General features: G+C 36.6%; 1 protein-coding gene across 1 annotated transcript in view; it reads left to right on the top strand.

Moving 5' to 3' along the window:
* The window catches only part of ADGRL4 (adhesion G protein-coupled receptor L4), a 110,343-nt gene extending 103,215 nt beyond the window's left edge, over positions 1–7,128 (top strand). Inside the window, exons 14-16 of the mRNA XM_044238532.1 lie at positions 3,203–3,294; positions 4,619–4,787; positions 5,713–7,128. Of these exons, the coding sequence (XP_044094467.1) occupies positions 3,203–3,294; positions 4,619–4,787; positions 5,713–5,775 (324 nt within the window). The 3' untranslated portion in view covers positions 5,776–7,128. The remainder of the gene's footprint in view (positions 1–3,202; positions 3,295–4,618; positions 4,788–5,712) is intronic.
* The last annotated feature ends 12,338 nt before the right edge of the window (positions 7,129–19,466 follow it).

Genomic DNA, 19,466 nt, shown 5'->3' with positions numbered 1-19,466 from the left:
ATGTGGCTTCTCCCAGGATAGGCACTGTGAAGACAGTAAGTGGTAGTCCTCTTCTGAGAATGTTTTAAAGGTGGAGGTGAAGGGTTTCTGATGAATGAGGCTGATCTGCTAGAAGGATGAGATAGCTTTTTTTTTTTTTTTTTTTTTTTTTTGAGGTGGGAAAAATTGAAGCAAAAATAAGTTCTTTAGGGGGAAGAACAGCAGCTTGATTTTTTGGATTTTTTGACACGTTCAATTCCTGATGCCTATTAGACTTAGTGAAGCAGTCAGATAGGGTGTAAGGGTAATATTTTGAGCCTTTAGGTCTGATCACCCAAGAAGTGACTGTGCAGAGATAGGTCCAATGACTGATGATATACTGAGTAATCACTTACTTTCTCTGGGTTGCTCTCCTTTGGCTTTACTGGTCATTAGAGGCTGGCTTAGAAATCACATGTGAGGGTGTCATTTCCTGTGTTCTTTTGCTCTTTGCAAACAATCGCTGGGCACTTACTGAACAGCGTTTGACTTGCCGATTGACTGGTCATCTCTTTATATATATATATATATATTCCATCCCATTTCCTTAAGTGCCTTAAGGAAAAGGCTCAAGTATGTAAGTTCTTGAATGAAAGAATAAATTAAAATCCTTTGCATTTGAGAGAAAATCCAAGTAATATTCTCATTCCTGTCTATTTCACTCACCTCTTCTCATACTACCTCTCCCTTTGTTGCCCCCACCCCGGCTACTTTTGCTAATTCCTTCAAGATCTGCACTATCCTCAATTCTCTCAAGCCTCGTGGATCCTTTGATCTGCTAATCCATTATAATTTATCTGGTCTTGGTTTAAATACTAAATCCTAAGAGAAGTACCTCCTGAACCCTTCTAACCCACCCTCATTTTGTCTATTCAAATAATCCAAATTTGTGACTTGATAACATTTATCACAGTTTGTAGATTTGTAAGTATTTATGTCAACGTTTATATATTTTCTTAATAAGTTTATGAGAACAAAAAATAATGCCTCTTGTGTTCATTAATAGATACCCACTCCTTACTACTATACCAGAGAATTGGACCCTTTATAAAATGTTTAGAATACATACAAGAAGCTTCATATATTTATATTAGTACCAATGAAATGGATAATAAAATCAATATATCTGTGATTTTTTATTACATAGAACGATAACATCTTTTTGATAAAAGTATTTTAATCTGTTTCTCTTATAATGTGGAAAGTATGAGATTATGGAGTAAGTCTCCTACTTGTCCAACAGCACCTGGTTTTTATAAGAATGTAAACATTCTTTCTCCCTATTGTACAGAAAAATGTACTTTCCAGAACTGTATCACCCGTAGGGAATGTTCCATTGCTGCTCTTCGCTATTTTAGCTTATGATGTGGAACAGCATTTCAAATGTTTATGGACTTCTGAGAAGACACAGCAGTATGAACAACTATTTTTCAAACCTGTTTTATTGAAGAGTATAAGAAAATTTAATATTACAGTCAGTCACATGGAAAAATTATGCATCTAGAGAACAATTTTTTTGTTAGTTATCTCATAATTCTTTGTTGAGATAACAAATTCAATATAAATACTTCATTAAAATTATTTGCAAATATTCAAACCAATAATTTGACATTTTTTATAGTAACCAACTTTAATACTTTTTATTATTTTAAAATATATATACTCCTATTTACAAAATTAAATAAAATTATTGTTTCCAAATTTATTTAAAAGAAGCTGTAGCTATAAAAACCTAGAATATACTATGTATTCTGCTTTCATAAGTAAAAACTCCTTATAAAATTAAATATTAAATTATAATTTCAGTTAGTTACTTGAGCCTAAGATAAGGTGAAACTATCAATTCAATCACTTTTAATATACTTTCTCTCCCCTCTGCAATTGCTGAAGTTTTTCCTTTGTATGGAAGAATTACTGTAATTAGAATTAATTAATCATATCATTCAAGTGATGGACATTTGAAAGTAGGAAGAAGGGAATAGACCCTTATCCCTTTAAGATTTTCTCTCAAGGACTTCTCCATGGAGAAGTGACAACATGAAATTATTTGACCCGTTCTTTCATACTGCTTTTTAAATAGTAATTAAAATTTTGAGAAGCTACATAAAACTCCTTAAAATACAGAAGGAAAAAAACAATTTTTTTAACTATAAGCTTTTGAAATACTAGTGTAAGAATTAGGTAAAAATTAAATTATTGCACTTTGCTATTATTGCAAAATGGCTTTGGAAAAAATCTATTTGGATTAATAAAATATTCAATAAAAGATCAATCTACAAATTTTTATAATATTTGATATTAATTATTATTATGCTCAGATTAAATAAATATACATTTAAAATATACTTTTGACTTAATCTTCTGGCACTACAAATATGAGTTTAAGTTTTCCAAAAATATAGGAAAAGAGGAGACTTTTCATAATGCAGTCACTTTAAAAGGAGTGGAAATTGTATGTACTTTACTTAGCCCATAATAAGAAATATAAATACTAGAATGATAAATGTTTAATAAAAAGTATATACCGTCAAACAAACATTTATTTCAGTGATTAATATTTTGAAAGTTTCTGAGGTTAAATCTAGGGAAAGGAAATCTGAGCATAAATATTAGGAGACACAGCTAGATGAACCATACAAAAGAAAGTACACTCAAAACACTTTCTAGGAATAGAAATTGAAGGTGTTTTGTTGGATTTTCTAATTTCTCTGAATATTCTTTTTCCAGTTTAATTTTTTAAAGGTTGACACAATTATCACTAACATTTCTCCTCGAAGCAACAAATAATTTAATGAACAAAATTTGATTCTTCAAATGTTCACAAAGTTTTTCAAACCAACATTTAACTTAATATGTCTATGAATCTGTAATTGGCAGCCGATGATAGTCATCAATCTGTAGACGTGATCGTACATCTGAAGAAGTTTCTGGAACAGTGTGTTTAAAATATCTGGCAAATTGTACTACCATTTGTACTAACAATTTTCAGTGTTATCATAAAGATCAGCCACAGATTTGCTTCCTGAAATCTACCAGAGGGTTTGTACTTAATAATATACATAAAAATCCCACTGTTTGCTAGTTTCTATCTTATTTGAAATCTTTTGTATTTATTTACTTCCTTCATATGTATCTAATTGACTATGAAAACTATCTCTTCTTTGAAATTCATTTATTTCCTCAGGTTAATCTCTTGGCTTTTGGATTTATCATATACAAAGTTTTTCGTCACACTGCAGGGTTGAAACCAGAAGTTAGTTGCTATGAGAACATAAGGTAAATGTCTCTTTAACTCTATTTCTTTAGTAGTTAAAAGCTTTGGTAACTTAAGGCACAAATAATTCTTGAAAGGACTGTTTTTAAAATTATTTTTATACTTTCTTATGCCATATCTAAAATACTTATTGTTAAATAGCATTTAATATGTTTAATAAGATTATAATCACCACAGATTAAATGGTAAGTAAAGCAATCTTTTCCAACATAATCCCCTTTGAAAGAAAAGATGATGGTTGTGATTTAGGGCAAAAATAGGCCTTAGTGAATTTCTTTGGAAAACATTCCTCGGAGCTTAGTAACTGTGTTTCTTTCTTGTGACTCCTCGTTTGCATGCTGCCATGATTTTTCCTTCAACCCTCTCTTTAAAACTGATTTATTGAGACCTTGAAAATGGTTTGTTCAGGAAAAACTGAAGTGTACTATAGGGAACATTAGAAACCACTAACGTTTGTGTTGCTTGGAAACACTCCTGTAGTTTCAATACCTCGCACAAGATTTATAGTTCGGATTTAGCAAACGTTTGATCGATTACTTTCTTTTACCCCTCACATTCATAGCTTCATGTAGTGTGATGGTTTTAATAAAGTTGAAAATGACTCATTTTCTGAGGTACACTGCTTAAACATCTTCTGCGGTATGGAATGATTAGACAAAGAATGAGAAAATAATCATTCGTTGCCTCATTTTCAAAGCAGTGTCCTCAGTGAGCAGGACCGAATATTGCTTGACCAAAGTCATAGGCAATAAGTTGAAAATACATGTTTTTTAAAAATTTTTAAGAAAACAGTATTCTGATATGAATTTATTTTGAGGTAACTGTATTGCAACAGTGAAAAAAAATCTAGTTTTATCTCTTATCCTTTCTTGTCTAAACCTGAAAGGAAAGCAGAAGTTTCCTTTGATGTCGTGTACACGTACTGACCCAAGTCCACGTGATATAGTTTCCAAGGTTTCTTAGGGAAAATACCTCCTAACAGATATATGTCTTATCTTCAGGAATTATTGCAACATTTGATTTGAAATCAAAGCACATACACTGCAGTACAATAGATAGAAATATTTTAGGATTAAGGAAATTCCTTGAAAAGTATCATATTTTAATAAAGTTGCCTTCATTTTGGAAGCACATCCCCACCCCGGGGCAGTAACATACCCAGAAGCCCATCTCCTGAAGCTAGAATAATTTGTCAGTTTCAAAATCCCTTGTGGTCTTTGTAGATTCCTTCATTATACCAACAACTCTATTCTCACATAATTGGAGTTTAGGGGTGTGTTGAGTATATGTGATGTTCTTAACTGAAACATTTCAATTATATTCTAGGTCTTGTGCAAGGGGAGCCCTTGCTCTCCTATTCCTTCTTGGCACCACCTGGATCTTTGGGGTCCTCCATGTTGTGCACGCATCAGTAGTAACGGCTTACCTCTTCACTGTCAGCAATGCCTTCCAAGGGATGTTCATTTTCTTATTCCTGTGTGTCTTATCTAGAAAAGTAAGCAATTTTATTTTATATTTGTTCATTTGTTTGTTTTTTTAATTTTGGCCAACCCTACAGCATATTCATGTAGCATCAATTACCAAATTGATAAAAATTCTTATTCTCATGGATTTATGGTGAGTCCTTCTGTAGTCTCAATGTAGTACACTTTAGTATCAAAGTAATCAGATCCCCTAGCTTTTCATATGGAAATAGGCTTCCAAACAAAACTTATTTTTAGGAATATAAACATAGCATCTATTAATTTGAGCATATTCTGACAGATGATGAGAAAACAATACTTTTGTATCAGCATGGATAGGACTGGAGGAGATTATGCTGAGTGCAATAAGTCAAGCAGAGAGTCAAGTATCATATGGTTTTGCTTATTTGTGGAGCACAAGGAATAACATGGAGGGCATTAGGAGAAGGAAAGGAAAAGTGAATTGGGAGAAATCGGAGGGGGAGACAAACCATGAGAGACTGTGGACTCTGAGAAACAAACTGAGGGTTTTGGAGGGGAGGAGGATGGGGGGGTTAGGTGAGCCTGGGTGGTGGGTATTAAGGAGGGCACGTATTGCATGGAGCACTGGGTGTGGTGCATGAACAATGAATCTGGGAACACTGAAAAAATAAAATTAAGGCACCTGGGTGGCTCAGTGGGTTAAGCCGCTGCCTTCGGCTCGGGTCATGATCTCAGGGTCCTGGGATCGAGGCCCGCATCAGGCTCTCTGCTCAGCAGGGAGCCTGCTTCCTCCTCTCTCTCTCTGCCTGCCTCTCTGCCAGCTTATGATCTCTCTCTGTCAAATAAATAAATAAAATCTTAAAAAAAAAAAAAGTTTTGAAAACCAAATATAACAATTAATGTGATTTGAAAATAATTTGATGTGGTTGTTGCAATTATATTTAACATTTCCTTTTTTTCTTCCTTTTTTTTTAGATCCAAGAAGAATACTATAGATTGTTCAAAAATGTCCCTTGTTGTTTCGGATGCTTAAGATAAAAATAGAGAACTATGGATAATTGCCACACATAAAAAAGCCAGGCTGTGGATGGCCAATGTATAAAAATGACTTGAACCAATTGTCCAGTTATTAATTACTAGATAATCAACTATTTTAAATCAGTTTTTCTGTTTACAGTGTAGGAACTGCAGATAAGATACCGTACTTATGTACCATATACCTAGAGTTTGCTCTTCTCCACGACATAGTTAGTTATGTCAAAATAGTATTACAGATATATGAAAAGTAATTGGTTTCTCAGGAGTGATATCACTGCGCCCAAGGAAAGGTTTTTTTCTAACACAAGAAATATATGAATGTCCTGAAGGAAACCACTAGCTTGATATTTTTGTGACTCATGTTGCTTTTGAAACTAGTCTCCTATCACCTTGGTAATGAGCTCTGTTACAGAAAGGGGAATATGAGAGAATGAAGGGGCAGAATGTAAAGCAGGAAAAAGGAAATGGCTATTATAACAATGACTAAACTTGGTTTTTTGTAAACTAAATGAGAAATTATAGGTAAAATAATTCAACGAACACATCTTACCATTGTGTGAATTGTTCTGAACTTAAATTTCTATCAAAACAACTTAGATTTATATTTGTTATACCCATTTTCTTTCTTAATTTTCTAAAGAAGACACAAAACTTCATAAATGAAATGACAATTATGTTCTGTTTTTTAGGTTAACATTATGAGGTATATGCTGTTTTATACTTATTTCATGGATTATGACTTCATATTCTTAACCAGTTATACATAAATGTGTCAAATTAGAATATTGTTCATGGCTGTAAATGTAAAAATAGTGTATATAAAGCTCAAGAATTCTGGCCTATAATCTTTCAGTTAGTGAAAAATATTGTTATCTCATTAGGCTAGTATATTTGATTTCTTTATTTCTTTTAATTTTAGAAAAGTTATAGCTCACATCACAATATTCCCTTTTAACTTACCATTTTTAAAAGGGCATTGTAAATATGAAAGTATTCAGAAAGTGAATTGCTATTTTTTTTTCTGTTCAGAAAAGTACACATTTAAAAATGTTATTTATAACGAAGAAATCACTGAGAACTGTAGAAATGGTCACAGTGGATCTATTTTCTGACAGTTTTCTACTCTCTATTAAAGCATATCTGCTTAAATGTATGGCTTCTATCTATCCTCAAAATCTCTCATTAGAATGTAGAAGCAGTTATTTTATTTCAAAAATATGTAATTGTCTGCACGTACCTGTAGAAGTTTGCCAATACACTAAATGTTGTGATTTTAAATTAATTTCTCCGGCTGTTAAAATGAAGTCTGTCAAAACTTGCTCTAACAAATAAAATGTTATCTAAATGAATACAGCTATTGCTCTGCTGAGTCGTTTTCTCAAGAAAGATGAGCTACCTGACAATATGTCTTATACATTTTTAGAGACTCCATGATAAATTTTCATTATATCTTCTGATCTCTCATACACTGAGCCTATGACCCATTATTATTATTGTCATTATAGAACAGTGTTATAAGAATGTGATATTGAGGGGTGCCTGGGTGGCTCAGTGGGTTAGAGCCTCTGCCTTCGGCTTAGGTCATGGTGACAGGGTCCTGGGATCGAGTTCCGCATCAGTCTCTCTGCTCAGCAGGAAGCCTGCTTCCCCCTTTCTCTCTGCCTGCCTCTCTTCCTGCTTGCGATCGCTCTCTGTGTCAAATAAATAAATAAAACCTTAAAAAAAAAAAGTGTTATTGAAAAACGAATCTGCTTAATCGATATATACAAATGATGTATGGTAGGCAGAATAACACCTCTCCCTACACTTCCACACCCTACTCTTCAGCATCTGTAACCACTATTGTTAGGTTACATAAAGAGGTTGGTTACATTAGGGGTTGCTAATCAGCTGACCATGACATGTGGAGATTATCCTGGATTATCTGGGCAGGTCCAAGGTCATCACAAAGGAACTTACAGATGAAGAGGGGAGGGAGGGAGGGAGAAAAGGGAACATATCAGGGTGATACAGCCTGAGACATTTTGACCAGCCTTTTCTGGCTTTGAAGACAGAAGCAGTCCACAAGCCAAGGAATGCTGGCAGCTTCTAGAAGCTGGAAAAGGCCAGGAATTTTTCCTTAGAGCCTCTAAAAGGAAGTCGGCCATGCTGATACTTTTATTTTAGCCCAGGAAGACCTATTTTGAACTTCTAACTTTTGGATTGTCAGATTAATAAATGTATATCATCTAAAGCCACCAAATTTGTTGATGATTTTTCATAAGCTTATTGATAATTTTTTATAATTATAGCTACCATAGAAAATATTATGGAAATATGTAATAGCATCTTTAGAGATAAACAACTACTCATACCATTAGGGAAAACCTTAACTCTGGATATCATTGGCCAGAGCTTGTATTCTTTAGCATGCAGTTCACAACCTTCTTGGGAGCCTCCTGGGTATATTCTGAAAATGTCCCCCATATGTGGAGGACAGGGAGAGGCTAAAGAAAGAGGCAGGCCACTCCAGACTGGGAGGTGGCAGGTTCAAAGCAAGAAAATGTGTCTTATGAGATTTGTCTTGGATGGCCACAAATGAGTAGATCTCCGCACTCACCCACCAAATCTTAATTCTATATAGAGGCCCTACCTGGATTTAGTCACGTGTACCATCCAGATAATCTCAACACCACATTCCTATCTCAAGGCTGCAATGTTGGGGCAGTTTCTGGAAGCAGTGAAGACAAGCAGTACACACATTCCAAGGGCTGTGAAGAGGTGAGGAGCCTCCAATTTCTGAGGTTTAGTTTGCGAGTCAACCAGACGTCAAGTCTTCTTGATACCCTCCTCCAGTAATGGATTTCAGATCTTCTCATATCTGCATACCTCCCCCAGTTTTCACCATTTCCCTGTGAACATGTCTTCTATTCCACTAAACTGTTTCTCTTTCTCAAAACTTACCATGGTTTACCAAACTCCCAATTCCTGGAATTTCCTCCTTGTTACCCTCATTACCCTGACAAATATTTAGCTACCCCTAATGTGTCTTTCTCTATGAAGCCTTCCTGGACTCACACAGGAATTAATCACTTCCATGTCTGTGTCACCATTTTGTCTGCACTTAACCTATTTTAACATTCATCACTAAGTATTGCAATTATTTAGGCCATTCTCAGGATATTCTTTATACCTAGTTTTGTTCTTCATTAATGACAGTTACCTTTCTCTTTTTTGTTTCCGAATTAATCTTACTGCTTTCTGCTGCCTTCTGATCATGCGACTGATAGGAGAGTCCGGACCTTCTGAACAGCCTGGCTTTTGCTTTAGGTATTCCACACTGGAGACCCATTCAGTGAACTGGCTTTCTCAGGGAAAGCCCTCTGTGCTTGTCTCTGTTAGGGAGTTCAGTGGAAGAGATGACCTAGCAATCTCCATTTGGTGAAGTATAGCACACAGAGGAATTAGGCTACCACTGTAGCCTCTGACTACAACTCAGTTTTTCCAGGAAAGACTTTGGGGATTTGTAAGGAGCTTAGAAAACCACTAATAAAGTAGTGATTTATTCTCCATGTGGCTGTTATTCCTTATGTACTGCTCACTTCCTTATTTGATCGGGAGACAAATATTAGGATTTTAGGCTCAATCTCCTCCATTCCTAAAACGAATCACAAATTCTGTTATTTTAATTTACAAACTCGTTTTTTCTTGATAAATAAATGGGGATGAAAAGAGATTATAGGATCTCAAGAAATCCAGTTAAAGAATTCAATACTTTAAGGTTGGCCTCAAACAATGAGAAGAATGGATACCAAAGAAGTTTAAGATAAACTTCCTGTAAAAACTTCCTATTGGGGCGCCTGGGTGGCTCAGTGGGTTAAGCCACTGCCTTCGGCTCAAGTCATGATCTCAGGGTCCTGAGATCGAGTCCTGCATCAGGCTCTCTGCTCAGTGGGGAGCCTGCTTCCCTCTCTCTCTCTCTCTGCCTGCCTCTCTGTCTACTTGTGATCTCCCTCTGTCAAATAAATAAATAAAATCTTAAAAAAAAAAACTTCCTATTAACTGGACATAATAATCCCCTAATTAAAAAAAAAGTGTTGCTTGATTGATTACACTATGTAAATATATTTACAGGCAGTATAAATATATAAAAATATATTTACACAAAATATAATAATTAGAAAAAGTATTTAAAAATCTATCAGCACTATGCAGCCATCAAAAGAAACGAAATCTTGCCATTTGCGACAACATGGATGGAACTAGAGCATATCATGCTTAGCGAAATAAGTCAAGCAGAGAAAGACAACTATCATATGATCTCCCTGATATGAGGAAGTGGTGATGCAACATGGGGGCTTAAGTGGATAGGAGAAGAATCCATGAAACAAGATGGGATAGGGAGGGAGACAAACCATAAGTGACTCTTAATCTCACGAAACAAACTGTGGGTTGCTGGGGGGAGGGGAGTTGGGAGAAGGGGGGTAGGGTTATGGACATTGGGGAGGGTATGTGCTTTTGGGTAAACTCGAAGGGGAGGTGAACCATGAGAGACTATGGACTCTGAAAAACAATCTGAGGGGTTTGAAGTGGCGGGGGGGGTGGGAGGTTGGGGTACCAGGTGGTGGGTATTATAGAGGACGCGGATTGCATGGAGCACTGGGTGTGGTGAAAAAATAATGAATACTGTTTTTCTGAAAATAAATAAATTGGAAAAAAAAAATCTATCAGCAAATACTCCACATCTGCATGCTAGGAATAACCAACAACGGTACTTACTAATTTGATAACATCATTTCTTCAGTCCCTTTCAATTCAATGCCATTGCCCTAAAACTAGACAATAACTCTGCATTTCTTGATTTTCTACGTACTCAATTTAACTTATCATACCTCTCTTTGATGCCTTACACAGTAGGAGTCTTTTCTATATATTAACATCATTCTCTAATTTCTCCAACATAAAATCTTTAAAGAAGACATAAATTATGGATCCAGAAAAAGTACCCATTGTTCAGGTGTTTCCTTTACCTAGAAAGTCTTCTCCCATGCAAATTCTACCCATCATTCAAAACCTCCCTCTATGAAGCTTCTCTGATCAATTTGGTTCTTACTATTTCCCCAACCTACCACAGCTATAGCACAGAGAGAGTATACAAGATAACACAGCACTTAGTAGGAGTCATTGTAAAATTGTCAGGCAGTGTTCAAACTTAAAACTTTTAGAGTTTTGATTAAATATATATGAGAAATAAATTAGAAAAGGCATTTAAAGGAGGGGGGAGAAGATTACTTCCTGAAAGTTGACAGAGATTTCAATTATTACATTACATGATTTCATTTAATCCTCATAGTAACATATGCAATTCTATCCTCATTTTTCTGTGTGAAATACACTCAACGTCACACGGCTAGAAAATTGCAAAGTCAGTGCTCAAAGTGAAAGCCCCAGTTCCTTGTGCTCCCCCATGGGAACTCAGGGACTGGCTCACACCTCAGATAGGAAGTTCTACCATTCCATGGCCACAAACTCATATAAGAAGAGGACAGTATTCCTGTTTATAATTATGTTCTCTTGGGAACGACAAGCTTTTTTAACATGGGATGTTGACAGGTCTTTTCTACATGCATATGCAATGTGAAATACATGCATATCACATGATTTAAGGTATAATGTTTGTTTTCTTTTCTTTTTGCTTGGTTGCCATCTCTTGCACATTTATTTCTCGTCCTGATTCACATCCTCAGCTAGGCAATTCATTTTCATTACCTGTTATGTATTCTTCATATTGTTCTTCCGGTTTATGTTCTCATGTTCAAATCATTAATAGATTACATTATAAACACCTCCCTCCTGTTTTTTTTCTCACTTGGAAAGCTAAAAGATATAGCTCACTCGTTCTTTTTAGTGGAGTAGTATTCCATATTGGGGATGGACCATAATTTGCATAGCTGATATGCAATTTAGATTAATGCAGTAATATACACTAGAAGACTTCAGTATCTTTCAGTAGGAAAGATACTGTGTGCCATATAGCTCGGTTTTATTGTCAGAAATACCAAATGCTATCTTTTTCCTAGGTTCCTATGGTACACGTGGGTTCATGCTGAGAAGACAAAACACTATAACTTACCTTTCTTTGATGTAGAGCTTTCTTGTTACTTCTTGTAAGAATGCAGGGAAGCCATATCATGGATTTGAGATCCACAAGTCTTGAGTATTTTAAGTGAAAAGGATTTGAATTATTTACCTGAGACTGAAGGCTGGAGCAAGCATTAAGATCAGTAGGCAAGGGACGCCTGGGTGGCTCAGTCAGTTTAGCCGCTGCCTTCAGTTCAGGTCATGACCCCAGGGTCCTGGGATCAAGTCCTGCATTGGGCTGCTTGCTCACTGGGGAGCCTGCTCTCTCTGACTCTGCCTGCCTCTCTGCCTGCTTGTGTTCTCTCTTTCTCTCTCTCTCTCTCTGACAAGTATGTAAATAAATAAAATCTTTAAATAAAAAGATCAGTAGGCAATCTGCAAGTAGAGAACATTTTACTTGGTCTTTCATTCAGATGTTACACATCACAGGCTTGTATGGTAGTTACACTTACTATAAAATGAGAGGGCTCCTTTAGCTGCAATAGATCTCTTCTGGCGCCCACCAACCATGATTCTAATTCCGACCCCCCACGTGGAGACATGGTAAATAATAAAATCTATAATGTATATTAAATTTTAATGCAATCAAAAATAAGGGAAAAAATAATAGGCCTCTTTCCAAATTGTCCTTAAGAAATGTGGTTTCGTTTCCTATTGGGCTGCAATTTGCCATATATCAGAATCTAAGGGCCAGGCTGTTCAACCTGAAAATGATTATTTTCTTTCTTTTCCTTAATGTATCGGAAGTGGATCTAAAAGAACCTCCAGTATGCAGGGGGGCTAATTATCCTGGCAGTCAGTTAAGCTTTGGAAGTTTTAGGTGATAAGAACAGAGCCCTAAAAAGGACTCCCCGCTACTGCTGCCTGCTGCGAAGAAAGAAACATGTGCTGCCATCCCTGCAAATATTGTTCAAATTACCCGAAAATTCTTCTGGTTTTCTGTGCGTCCTGGCTCCCGGAATGCGGCACTGTTCTCTTGAGGTCATTTACTCTGTCCCTTCCGCCCGCTCGGCAATCATACCAACTACATCTCTCCCTCAATCTTATGCAGGAGGCTTTTCCGCCAGACCTCATGTGACCTGAGTGGGGAAAGTAATTATTCAAAACAGCCCTGTTGCTTGTTCCTCAAGGGCCATCAAGCTTCTCTGCCAACCACCGAAATGCTCCCCCAATTTGATTCCTTCTCAGATGCTCCTAAAGGAAGGTATCCCTAGACAGCCACCTCTCATATCTTGGGACTTAACTCCCAGAGAAGCAGGACAGTACGGCAGAGATGGGAACCAGACACGGCCGTCTGTCAGCTCAGGTCTCCAGGGCTAGGATTCCACCTCTAGCTCTGGTGAGCTGGGATTGCAGGCAAGCTAGGGCCAGCCCTGGCTTTGAAACAGATAACAGTACCTGTCTTTTATAATGTTGCTATGACCATCACATCACTTAATAAAAGGAAGATCATTAACTCCATCGCTCAGCGCACAGCAAGTGACATTGAAGGACTGGCTCTTATTGTTGTAACCTGGGGGAACAACTATTGGTTGTGGACCGACTGGGTGCCCGCAACAGGTCTACGTAGGTGGTAACATTCACTAGTAAAACTGAACTGATCAAAATAGACCCAAATCTCTTGTACATAATAAGGATGTCCCCGGTATTGATTTATCAGCAAGTTATTTCTCAAACAGCAAGGAAACAATAAAAATAAAAATCAGTAATGATGAAGTCAAATTGTAGGTTTACCATCTCCATTTTCAACCATCTCCCAGATGACCTTTTAGACTCCCATCCTGCCACATTCACAACTCCTAACCTCAAATGTCATTGCCACACATGGTGAAGCTTGGTAGGATGGCAGAGAGAATTTCAAGTGCCTCGCATTGTTGACATGTTCTTGGGGCAAAGGTGAGCCCAGGACCCACACTGCTCCATACATGGAAAATCTCTGCTCCAGTGGGGCTAATGTCTTACAGTTTGATGAAAACAGCTTTCTTGTGCAAAGGTACATTAATAAATTTTTATCTAAATATAAATACTACTAGCATTAACAGGAACTTGAAAAATGGGAGCTCTTTTATAAACAGTGCACAGAAGCAAAGATAATTTAGTATTCTCAGATTTTCATATATCCCTTTCAATGAGAGAGAGATTTTTATTGGCATTATTTGGGCACTTCATGTTCTTTGTTCAGGACAATTTTGCAGTCATTTCATTTGCTCCTGCTAAACGTAAAACCATAGAAACCATGCTCCTTAAAACACAGTCTTGATTTCTTTAGAGGCAAAAGCAAATGAGCTATTTTAATACTTGAGAAACAAAATAATATAGAAATATTCAATAGGAAAGGAGAAATATTTTTTAATAAATGTTTGTTATTCATAGGTAAAATGCATTTGGTTTTACCTATTATTTCTACGATTTCAATGTTCACCATTGTTTCCTAAAAAGAATAAGATGTTTTTGTTATTATATAAGGTGATTTCTAGTTTCTGTATTTAGTAAACCATATTGAAAATTTTTGAGATAAATGAATTAGAAGTTCTATTAGTTAGTAATTTGGGAATTCAGACATTTTGTTTTATCTGTCACCCTCATCTGCATACCTCATTCTGATAAAGAATGCCTTAGAGGTCAGAAACATAGTTCTTTATTCTTCTATGTGCTAAAGTGTAAGACATGTTTAGCATTGTGTGATTTTTTTTTTTAACCAAGTAGATTTTTTTTCCAATTTATTTATTTTCAGAAAAACAGTATTCATTATTTTTTCACCACACCCAGTGTTCCATGCAAGCTGTGCCCTCTATAATACCCACCACCTGGTACCCCAACCTCCCACCCCCCCGCCACTTCAAACCCCTCAGATTGTTTTTCAGAGTCCATAGTCTCTCATGGTTCATCTCCCCTTCCAATTTACCCAAAAGCACATACCCTCCCCAAGTAGATTTGCATGCAGAGCTTGAATGAGCTGAACACAAAGCCAAACATTTTTCTACTTGTAGAGACAAGTAGAATACGAAGCTCTCTTTTGTTCACCAAATCTCGATTTCCTTGAGACTGGGAGTGTGTTTCCTAGCATGCTTCTGTTTTCTTTATAAAACACAAAAACGAATAAGTGGATTAATATATATAATTTCTGACTTGGGCATGATGTGAATTTTACACACAGAATTGTGTACATCCAAACTTCTTGAAAAATGAATTTAAGGCACTTTACAGAGATGGATAAAATAGAAACTAGAAAGTATAAATGCAAAGCACATACTAGAGTCATGTCAAAGGAAAAACAAGTTACAGTCATAAAATGGAGGTAAAAACTTTAAGTAGGAGTGCTTTATTCATTCAAGTTCTGTCCTATTACCCGTTGCCATGTAACAACACCACTCCAAAACGTGCCTTTGAAAAACTGATTTATTCTTATTTCTTACATTTCTGTTGGTTGCTTGAGCTCAGTAAGGTAGCTCCCACCCGGGGTTTCTCATGAAACTACAGTCTGATGCCCACTGGGGGCTGCAGCCATCTGACGGGGCTGCCTGCTAAAATCGTGAAAGGGACCATGGACCAAGCCCCCATTCGTGGTCTCTACAAGTCATTTGGGTTTCACACGACATGGGTTCTGAGGTCCGTGAGGGAGCATCCCAAAGTAAGCATTCCAAGAGACCCTGGTACACACTGAAAGCGTTCTTACTACCCAACCTCTGAAGTCATACAATCTGCTTCTGCCAAAGCAGTCAATCGCCAAGCCCACCCAGACTTAAGGGGTTGAAGAAATGGATCCCCGTTTTAATGGAGGAGTGACAAGGTCACATTGCACAAGAGTATATGGAAATGGAAAATATCATTGAAGTCATTTGGGGAAAATATAATCTGTCATAAGTTTTATGCTCTTGCTAATATCTGTATATCATAATAATATCCTTACATTAGACAAAGCAATGAATTTCATAGGACCGTTTCCTCAAGTGTCCTTGAGTGTAAGCCAATGAAAAATCACACCAAAGAACAATTCAGTAAAAGCAATAAATACCATAAAAGTTCTAAGTTATACGACCCAGGTAACTATTTTTTGCTATTATGTCTTAATCCAGGGGTAGATTTAAAAATCCATTTCTGTATCAGTATTTCCCATACTATATCCTAGTATTCTGGTTAATTGTAATAGGAACTTCTTTTTTTTTTAATAGGGTCTTCTTGAAAAAATAAAATAATAAAGGCATTCCATAAGAAAATTTTTTGAAAAACCCCACACAGTTTACCCATACCAATACTCAACTTCACCACTGACCCTGAATCAGCCCTTAAATTCTTTTAACATAGAAAATGTTTTCAGAACTATTGCTGTCTAAAAAATAAAAATAAAAAACACACACAAAACAAAATGCTGACGTTAGTCTAACATAGTTTCGCCATGCCTTTTTAAACTCCAAATACACCAATTAAGATCTGGGAGACCTCAGAGAGAACAGACCACAGAGTGTGGAAGTGATACACTAGAGTTGTCACAGCCTTCTACTGTCACTCATCCACAATTATCGACTTTGTCACTTGAGCTGTTCAGAAATACTGAGTAGTGCTCTACCTGAGAATAAACTTTAAGTACCTACTATATGTAAAATAATATGCCTTTGTATTCAATCAATCCAGGAATACAATTAGTGCTCTTTTATAAAAACATACAACAACAACATAAGAGGACTCAGGAGCTTCATTAAGAGGTAAACCAAGGGGCGCTTGGGTGGCTCAGTTGGTTAAGCGACTGCCTTTAGCTCAGGTCATGATGCCGGGGTCTTGGGATTGAGTCGTGCCTCAGGCTCCCTTCTCAGCAGAGAGTCTGCTTCTCCCTATGACCTTCCCCCTCTCATATTCTCTGTCTCTTATTATCAACCCCCACCCCAGTAAATAAATAAATAAATGTCTTTAAAATAAATAAATAAAAATTTTTAAAAAGAAGAGACAAACCAAGGGAATATGTTACCACAGAACATAAACAAATGATTGGATGACTAAGTGGCCAGAGTTATACCCCGTAAATGTAGCACAGTGAGAACAGCTTAGTTAAAATTCTCAGGCAAGATGAACTTTTACAAATAAAGTTATCTCAGTATTAAAGTCCAGGTTATAGTATAAAATGTAAGGTTAGTATAAAAATCTATGAATGTCTTTCTTTCACTTACTTGATAACTTTCAGAACAGTTTCAAGTTTAGAACATATTTGCAAATATTTAGTTTTTTAAAAAAACTACAATTCTAAAATTTGGGTGAATACATTTATGGTTCATAAAGTGGCAGGTAAATTATCTTGTATTACTCTTAATATTATTTTAAATTTAATCCTCATAAGACTAGTAATAGTGTAATGCTTTCTAAATTAACATTAATGAACTAATGTTGCTTAGTTCTATGTCCTAGGCAGTGGATCCCATTTACAGAATAATATTTCTGATCTGAAATAAGGGAAGACAACTAATGAATACAAGAAAAATTAGAAAGGAAAGTTTATAAATGCAAGCATTTCAAGAGTTTGATATATTTAGTAAGACCAGACTTAAACTAGGTCATATTTTCTCATTCCAAGACAACCTGAGTCAAAAGGCTAGGACCTAAAACAGATTGTCCACTAAAACTAGATTAGATTTTCTCTAGCCTAGATCTTGTTGAGGAACTTTTTCAAGACAAAATGATTCAAAAATGAAATGTGTGCTACCCTTGAGATTAAAGAACTTTCGGGTCCCTACTTCACTGTGACAGTGTACAAAAGGGAAAAGGAAATAATGAAATTGTGCTTAATGGAAAATGAATTTATGAATTAGTGAGGAAATGAAAAAAGCTTTAAATGAGAGCAGTTTGCAGGGAATCCTCCCCGAAGCTACACAAAATTGAAAGGCATCTACCGAAACTTAAAACTGCATTCAGTGTTATCTTCTAGTCTGCCCTTTTAATGGATGATTTGTATGCAACATTTCCAAGTGAGATGAGAGTATTACAGACTACTGACTCAGACATAATCACCCTATAGACCCAGCAGGGGCAGCCTGAGATAATAGGGGGAGAGTGAAAAATCCTGTGTTCAAAAAGTGTTTTTCTCTGAAACCACCCAAGCAACGCAGTCTCTGAGCACGCACACATCATCATGTGGACTTCACAGTAGCTCCCGCCTCTCATTGTTCAAGGGAAAAGAACCACCCCCCAAAATGAGCCTGCTTTCCCTTAGCATTCCGTCTCTGATAAGTTAAATCTCAAAGTAAGTGGTGATTGCCTTTTGGTGGCACTACAGGGGCCAATAGGCTGGAAATGAAGATACAGCTATTTTGGTTTTAGCTCAATTTGTTTTCAAGAGGTGACATTTCAAAAATATTATAAGCTAATGAAAACCAGTGAAGAGAGCTTTATATAGTAACCTAATCACTGAAAAACAGACACACAAAAACATTTTAGAAGCAAAGGATGATAAGCTAACTTTAAGGGATTGTGACTCCAGTTGGAAGAATACATCCATGAAGGAAAGACCATGTGTGGGGTTCCTCTCTTTCCTAGAGTGTTAGCGAGAAACAACAGCCTGTAAAGATGAACGTGTAATAATATAGAAAGACTTCAACAACTAAAATGCCTAACGACAAAAACTGACCATTTAAAACACCTTCCTTATTTAAAAAAGCTGTGTTACAAAATCCTTAAACATGTTATAAAAATCTACTTAGGAAAGGAAAAGGTTATAAGTTCTTTAAAAATCTCAAAGTTTGTATTTTTCAGCACTGGTAAATACCATCACTACCATGCATATTTAAATTCTGTTTCATGATATGTAAATTTCATATATATTTTTTATGTGATTTGTAATGAAGAATTAACTTTGCCCAAAGAGAGGTTTGAGCTTTGCCTTCAACTGAAGGCTGATCTCCACGTCTCTGGAATGTCCTGCCTGATAGAAGCATCTTTGTTGGCTCAGAGACTGGCCACCAGATAGCCTAACAGTGTGATTCATCATGGGAGCTTTGGGGCACACCATACTGGTTCTGAACTCCTGAGGAACTAGAGACCAACAGTCTTAGCTCAGTCTCTGGGAGGGACTTGAGACTAAGGTCAGCTATAAAGGAAGTGTAAAGTCAAGCCCCAATAAAAACTCTGGACACCACAAGCTTTGGTGAGCTTCCCTTGCTGGTAATACTCTATATGTATTGTTTCACACTGTAGCCAAGAGGAGGTAATGTTGCCTATGACTCCATGGGGAGAGGACAACCAGGAGTTCCACATTTGAACCCCTCCTGGACTCTGCCTTGACCATCTCTTGCTTTGGCTGATTTTTTTTTTTTTTTAAGATTTTGTTTATTTACTTATTTGAGAGAGAGAGCATGTGCAGGAGCAGCAGAGGGTCAGGGGGAGAGGGAAACTCACACTCCCCTCTGAGCAGGGTGCCCAAGCCGAAAGACAGATGCTCAATCAATGGAGCCCCCCGAGCACCTTTAGTCTGTGTTTTTCTCACTGTAATAAAAACTTGAATTATAAGTATAGTCCCGTTCTGAGTCAGTTGTTCCAGCAAATTATCAAACCTGTGAGTGGTCACAGGGACCCCATGAATTTGTAAC

This window comes from Neovison vison, chromosome 2, assembly GCF_020171115.1.
Source record: "Neovison vison isolate M4711 chromosome 2, ASM_NN_V1, whole genome shotgun sequence".
NCBI classification, from domain to species: Eukaryota; Metazoa; Chordata; class Mammalia; order Carnivora; family Mustelidae; genus Neogale; species Neogale vison.
Note: the sequence above shows the minus strand (reverse complement) of the source record. Positions and strands in the feature narration are given on the sequence as shown.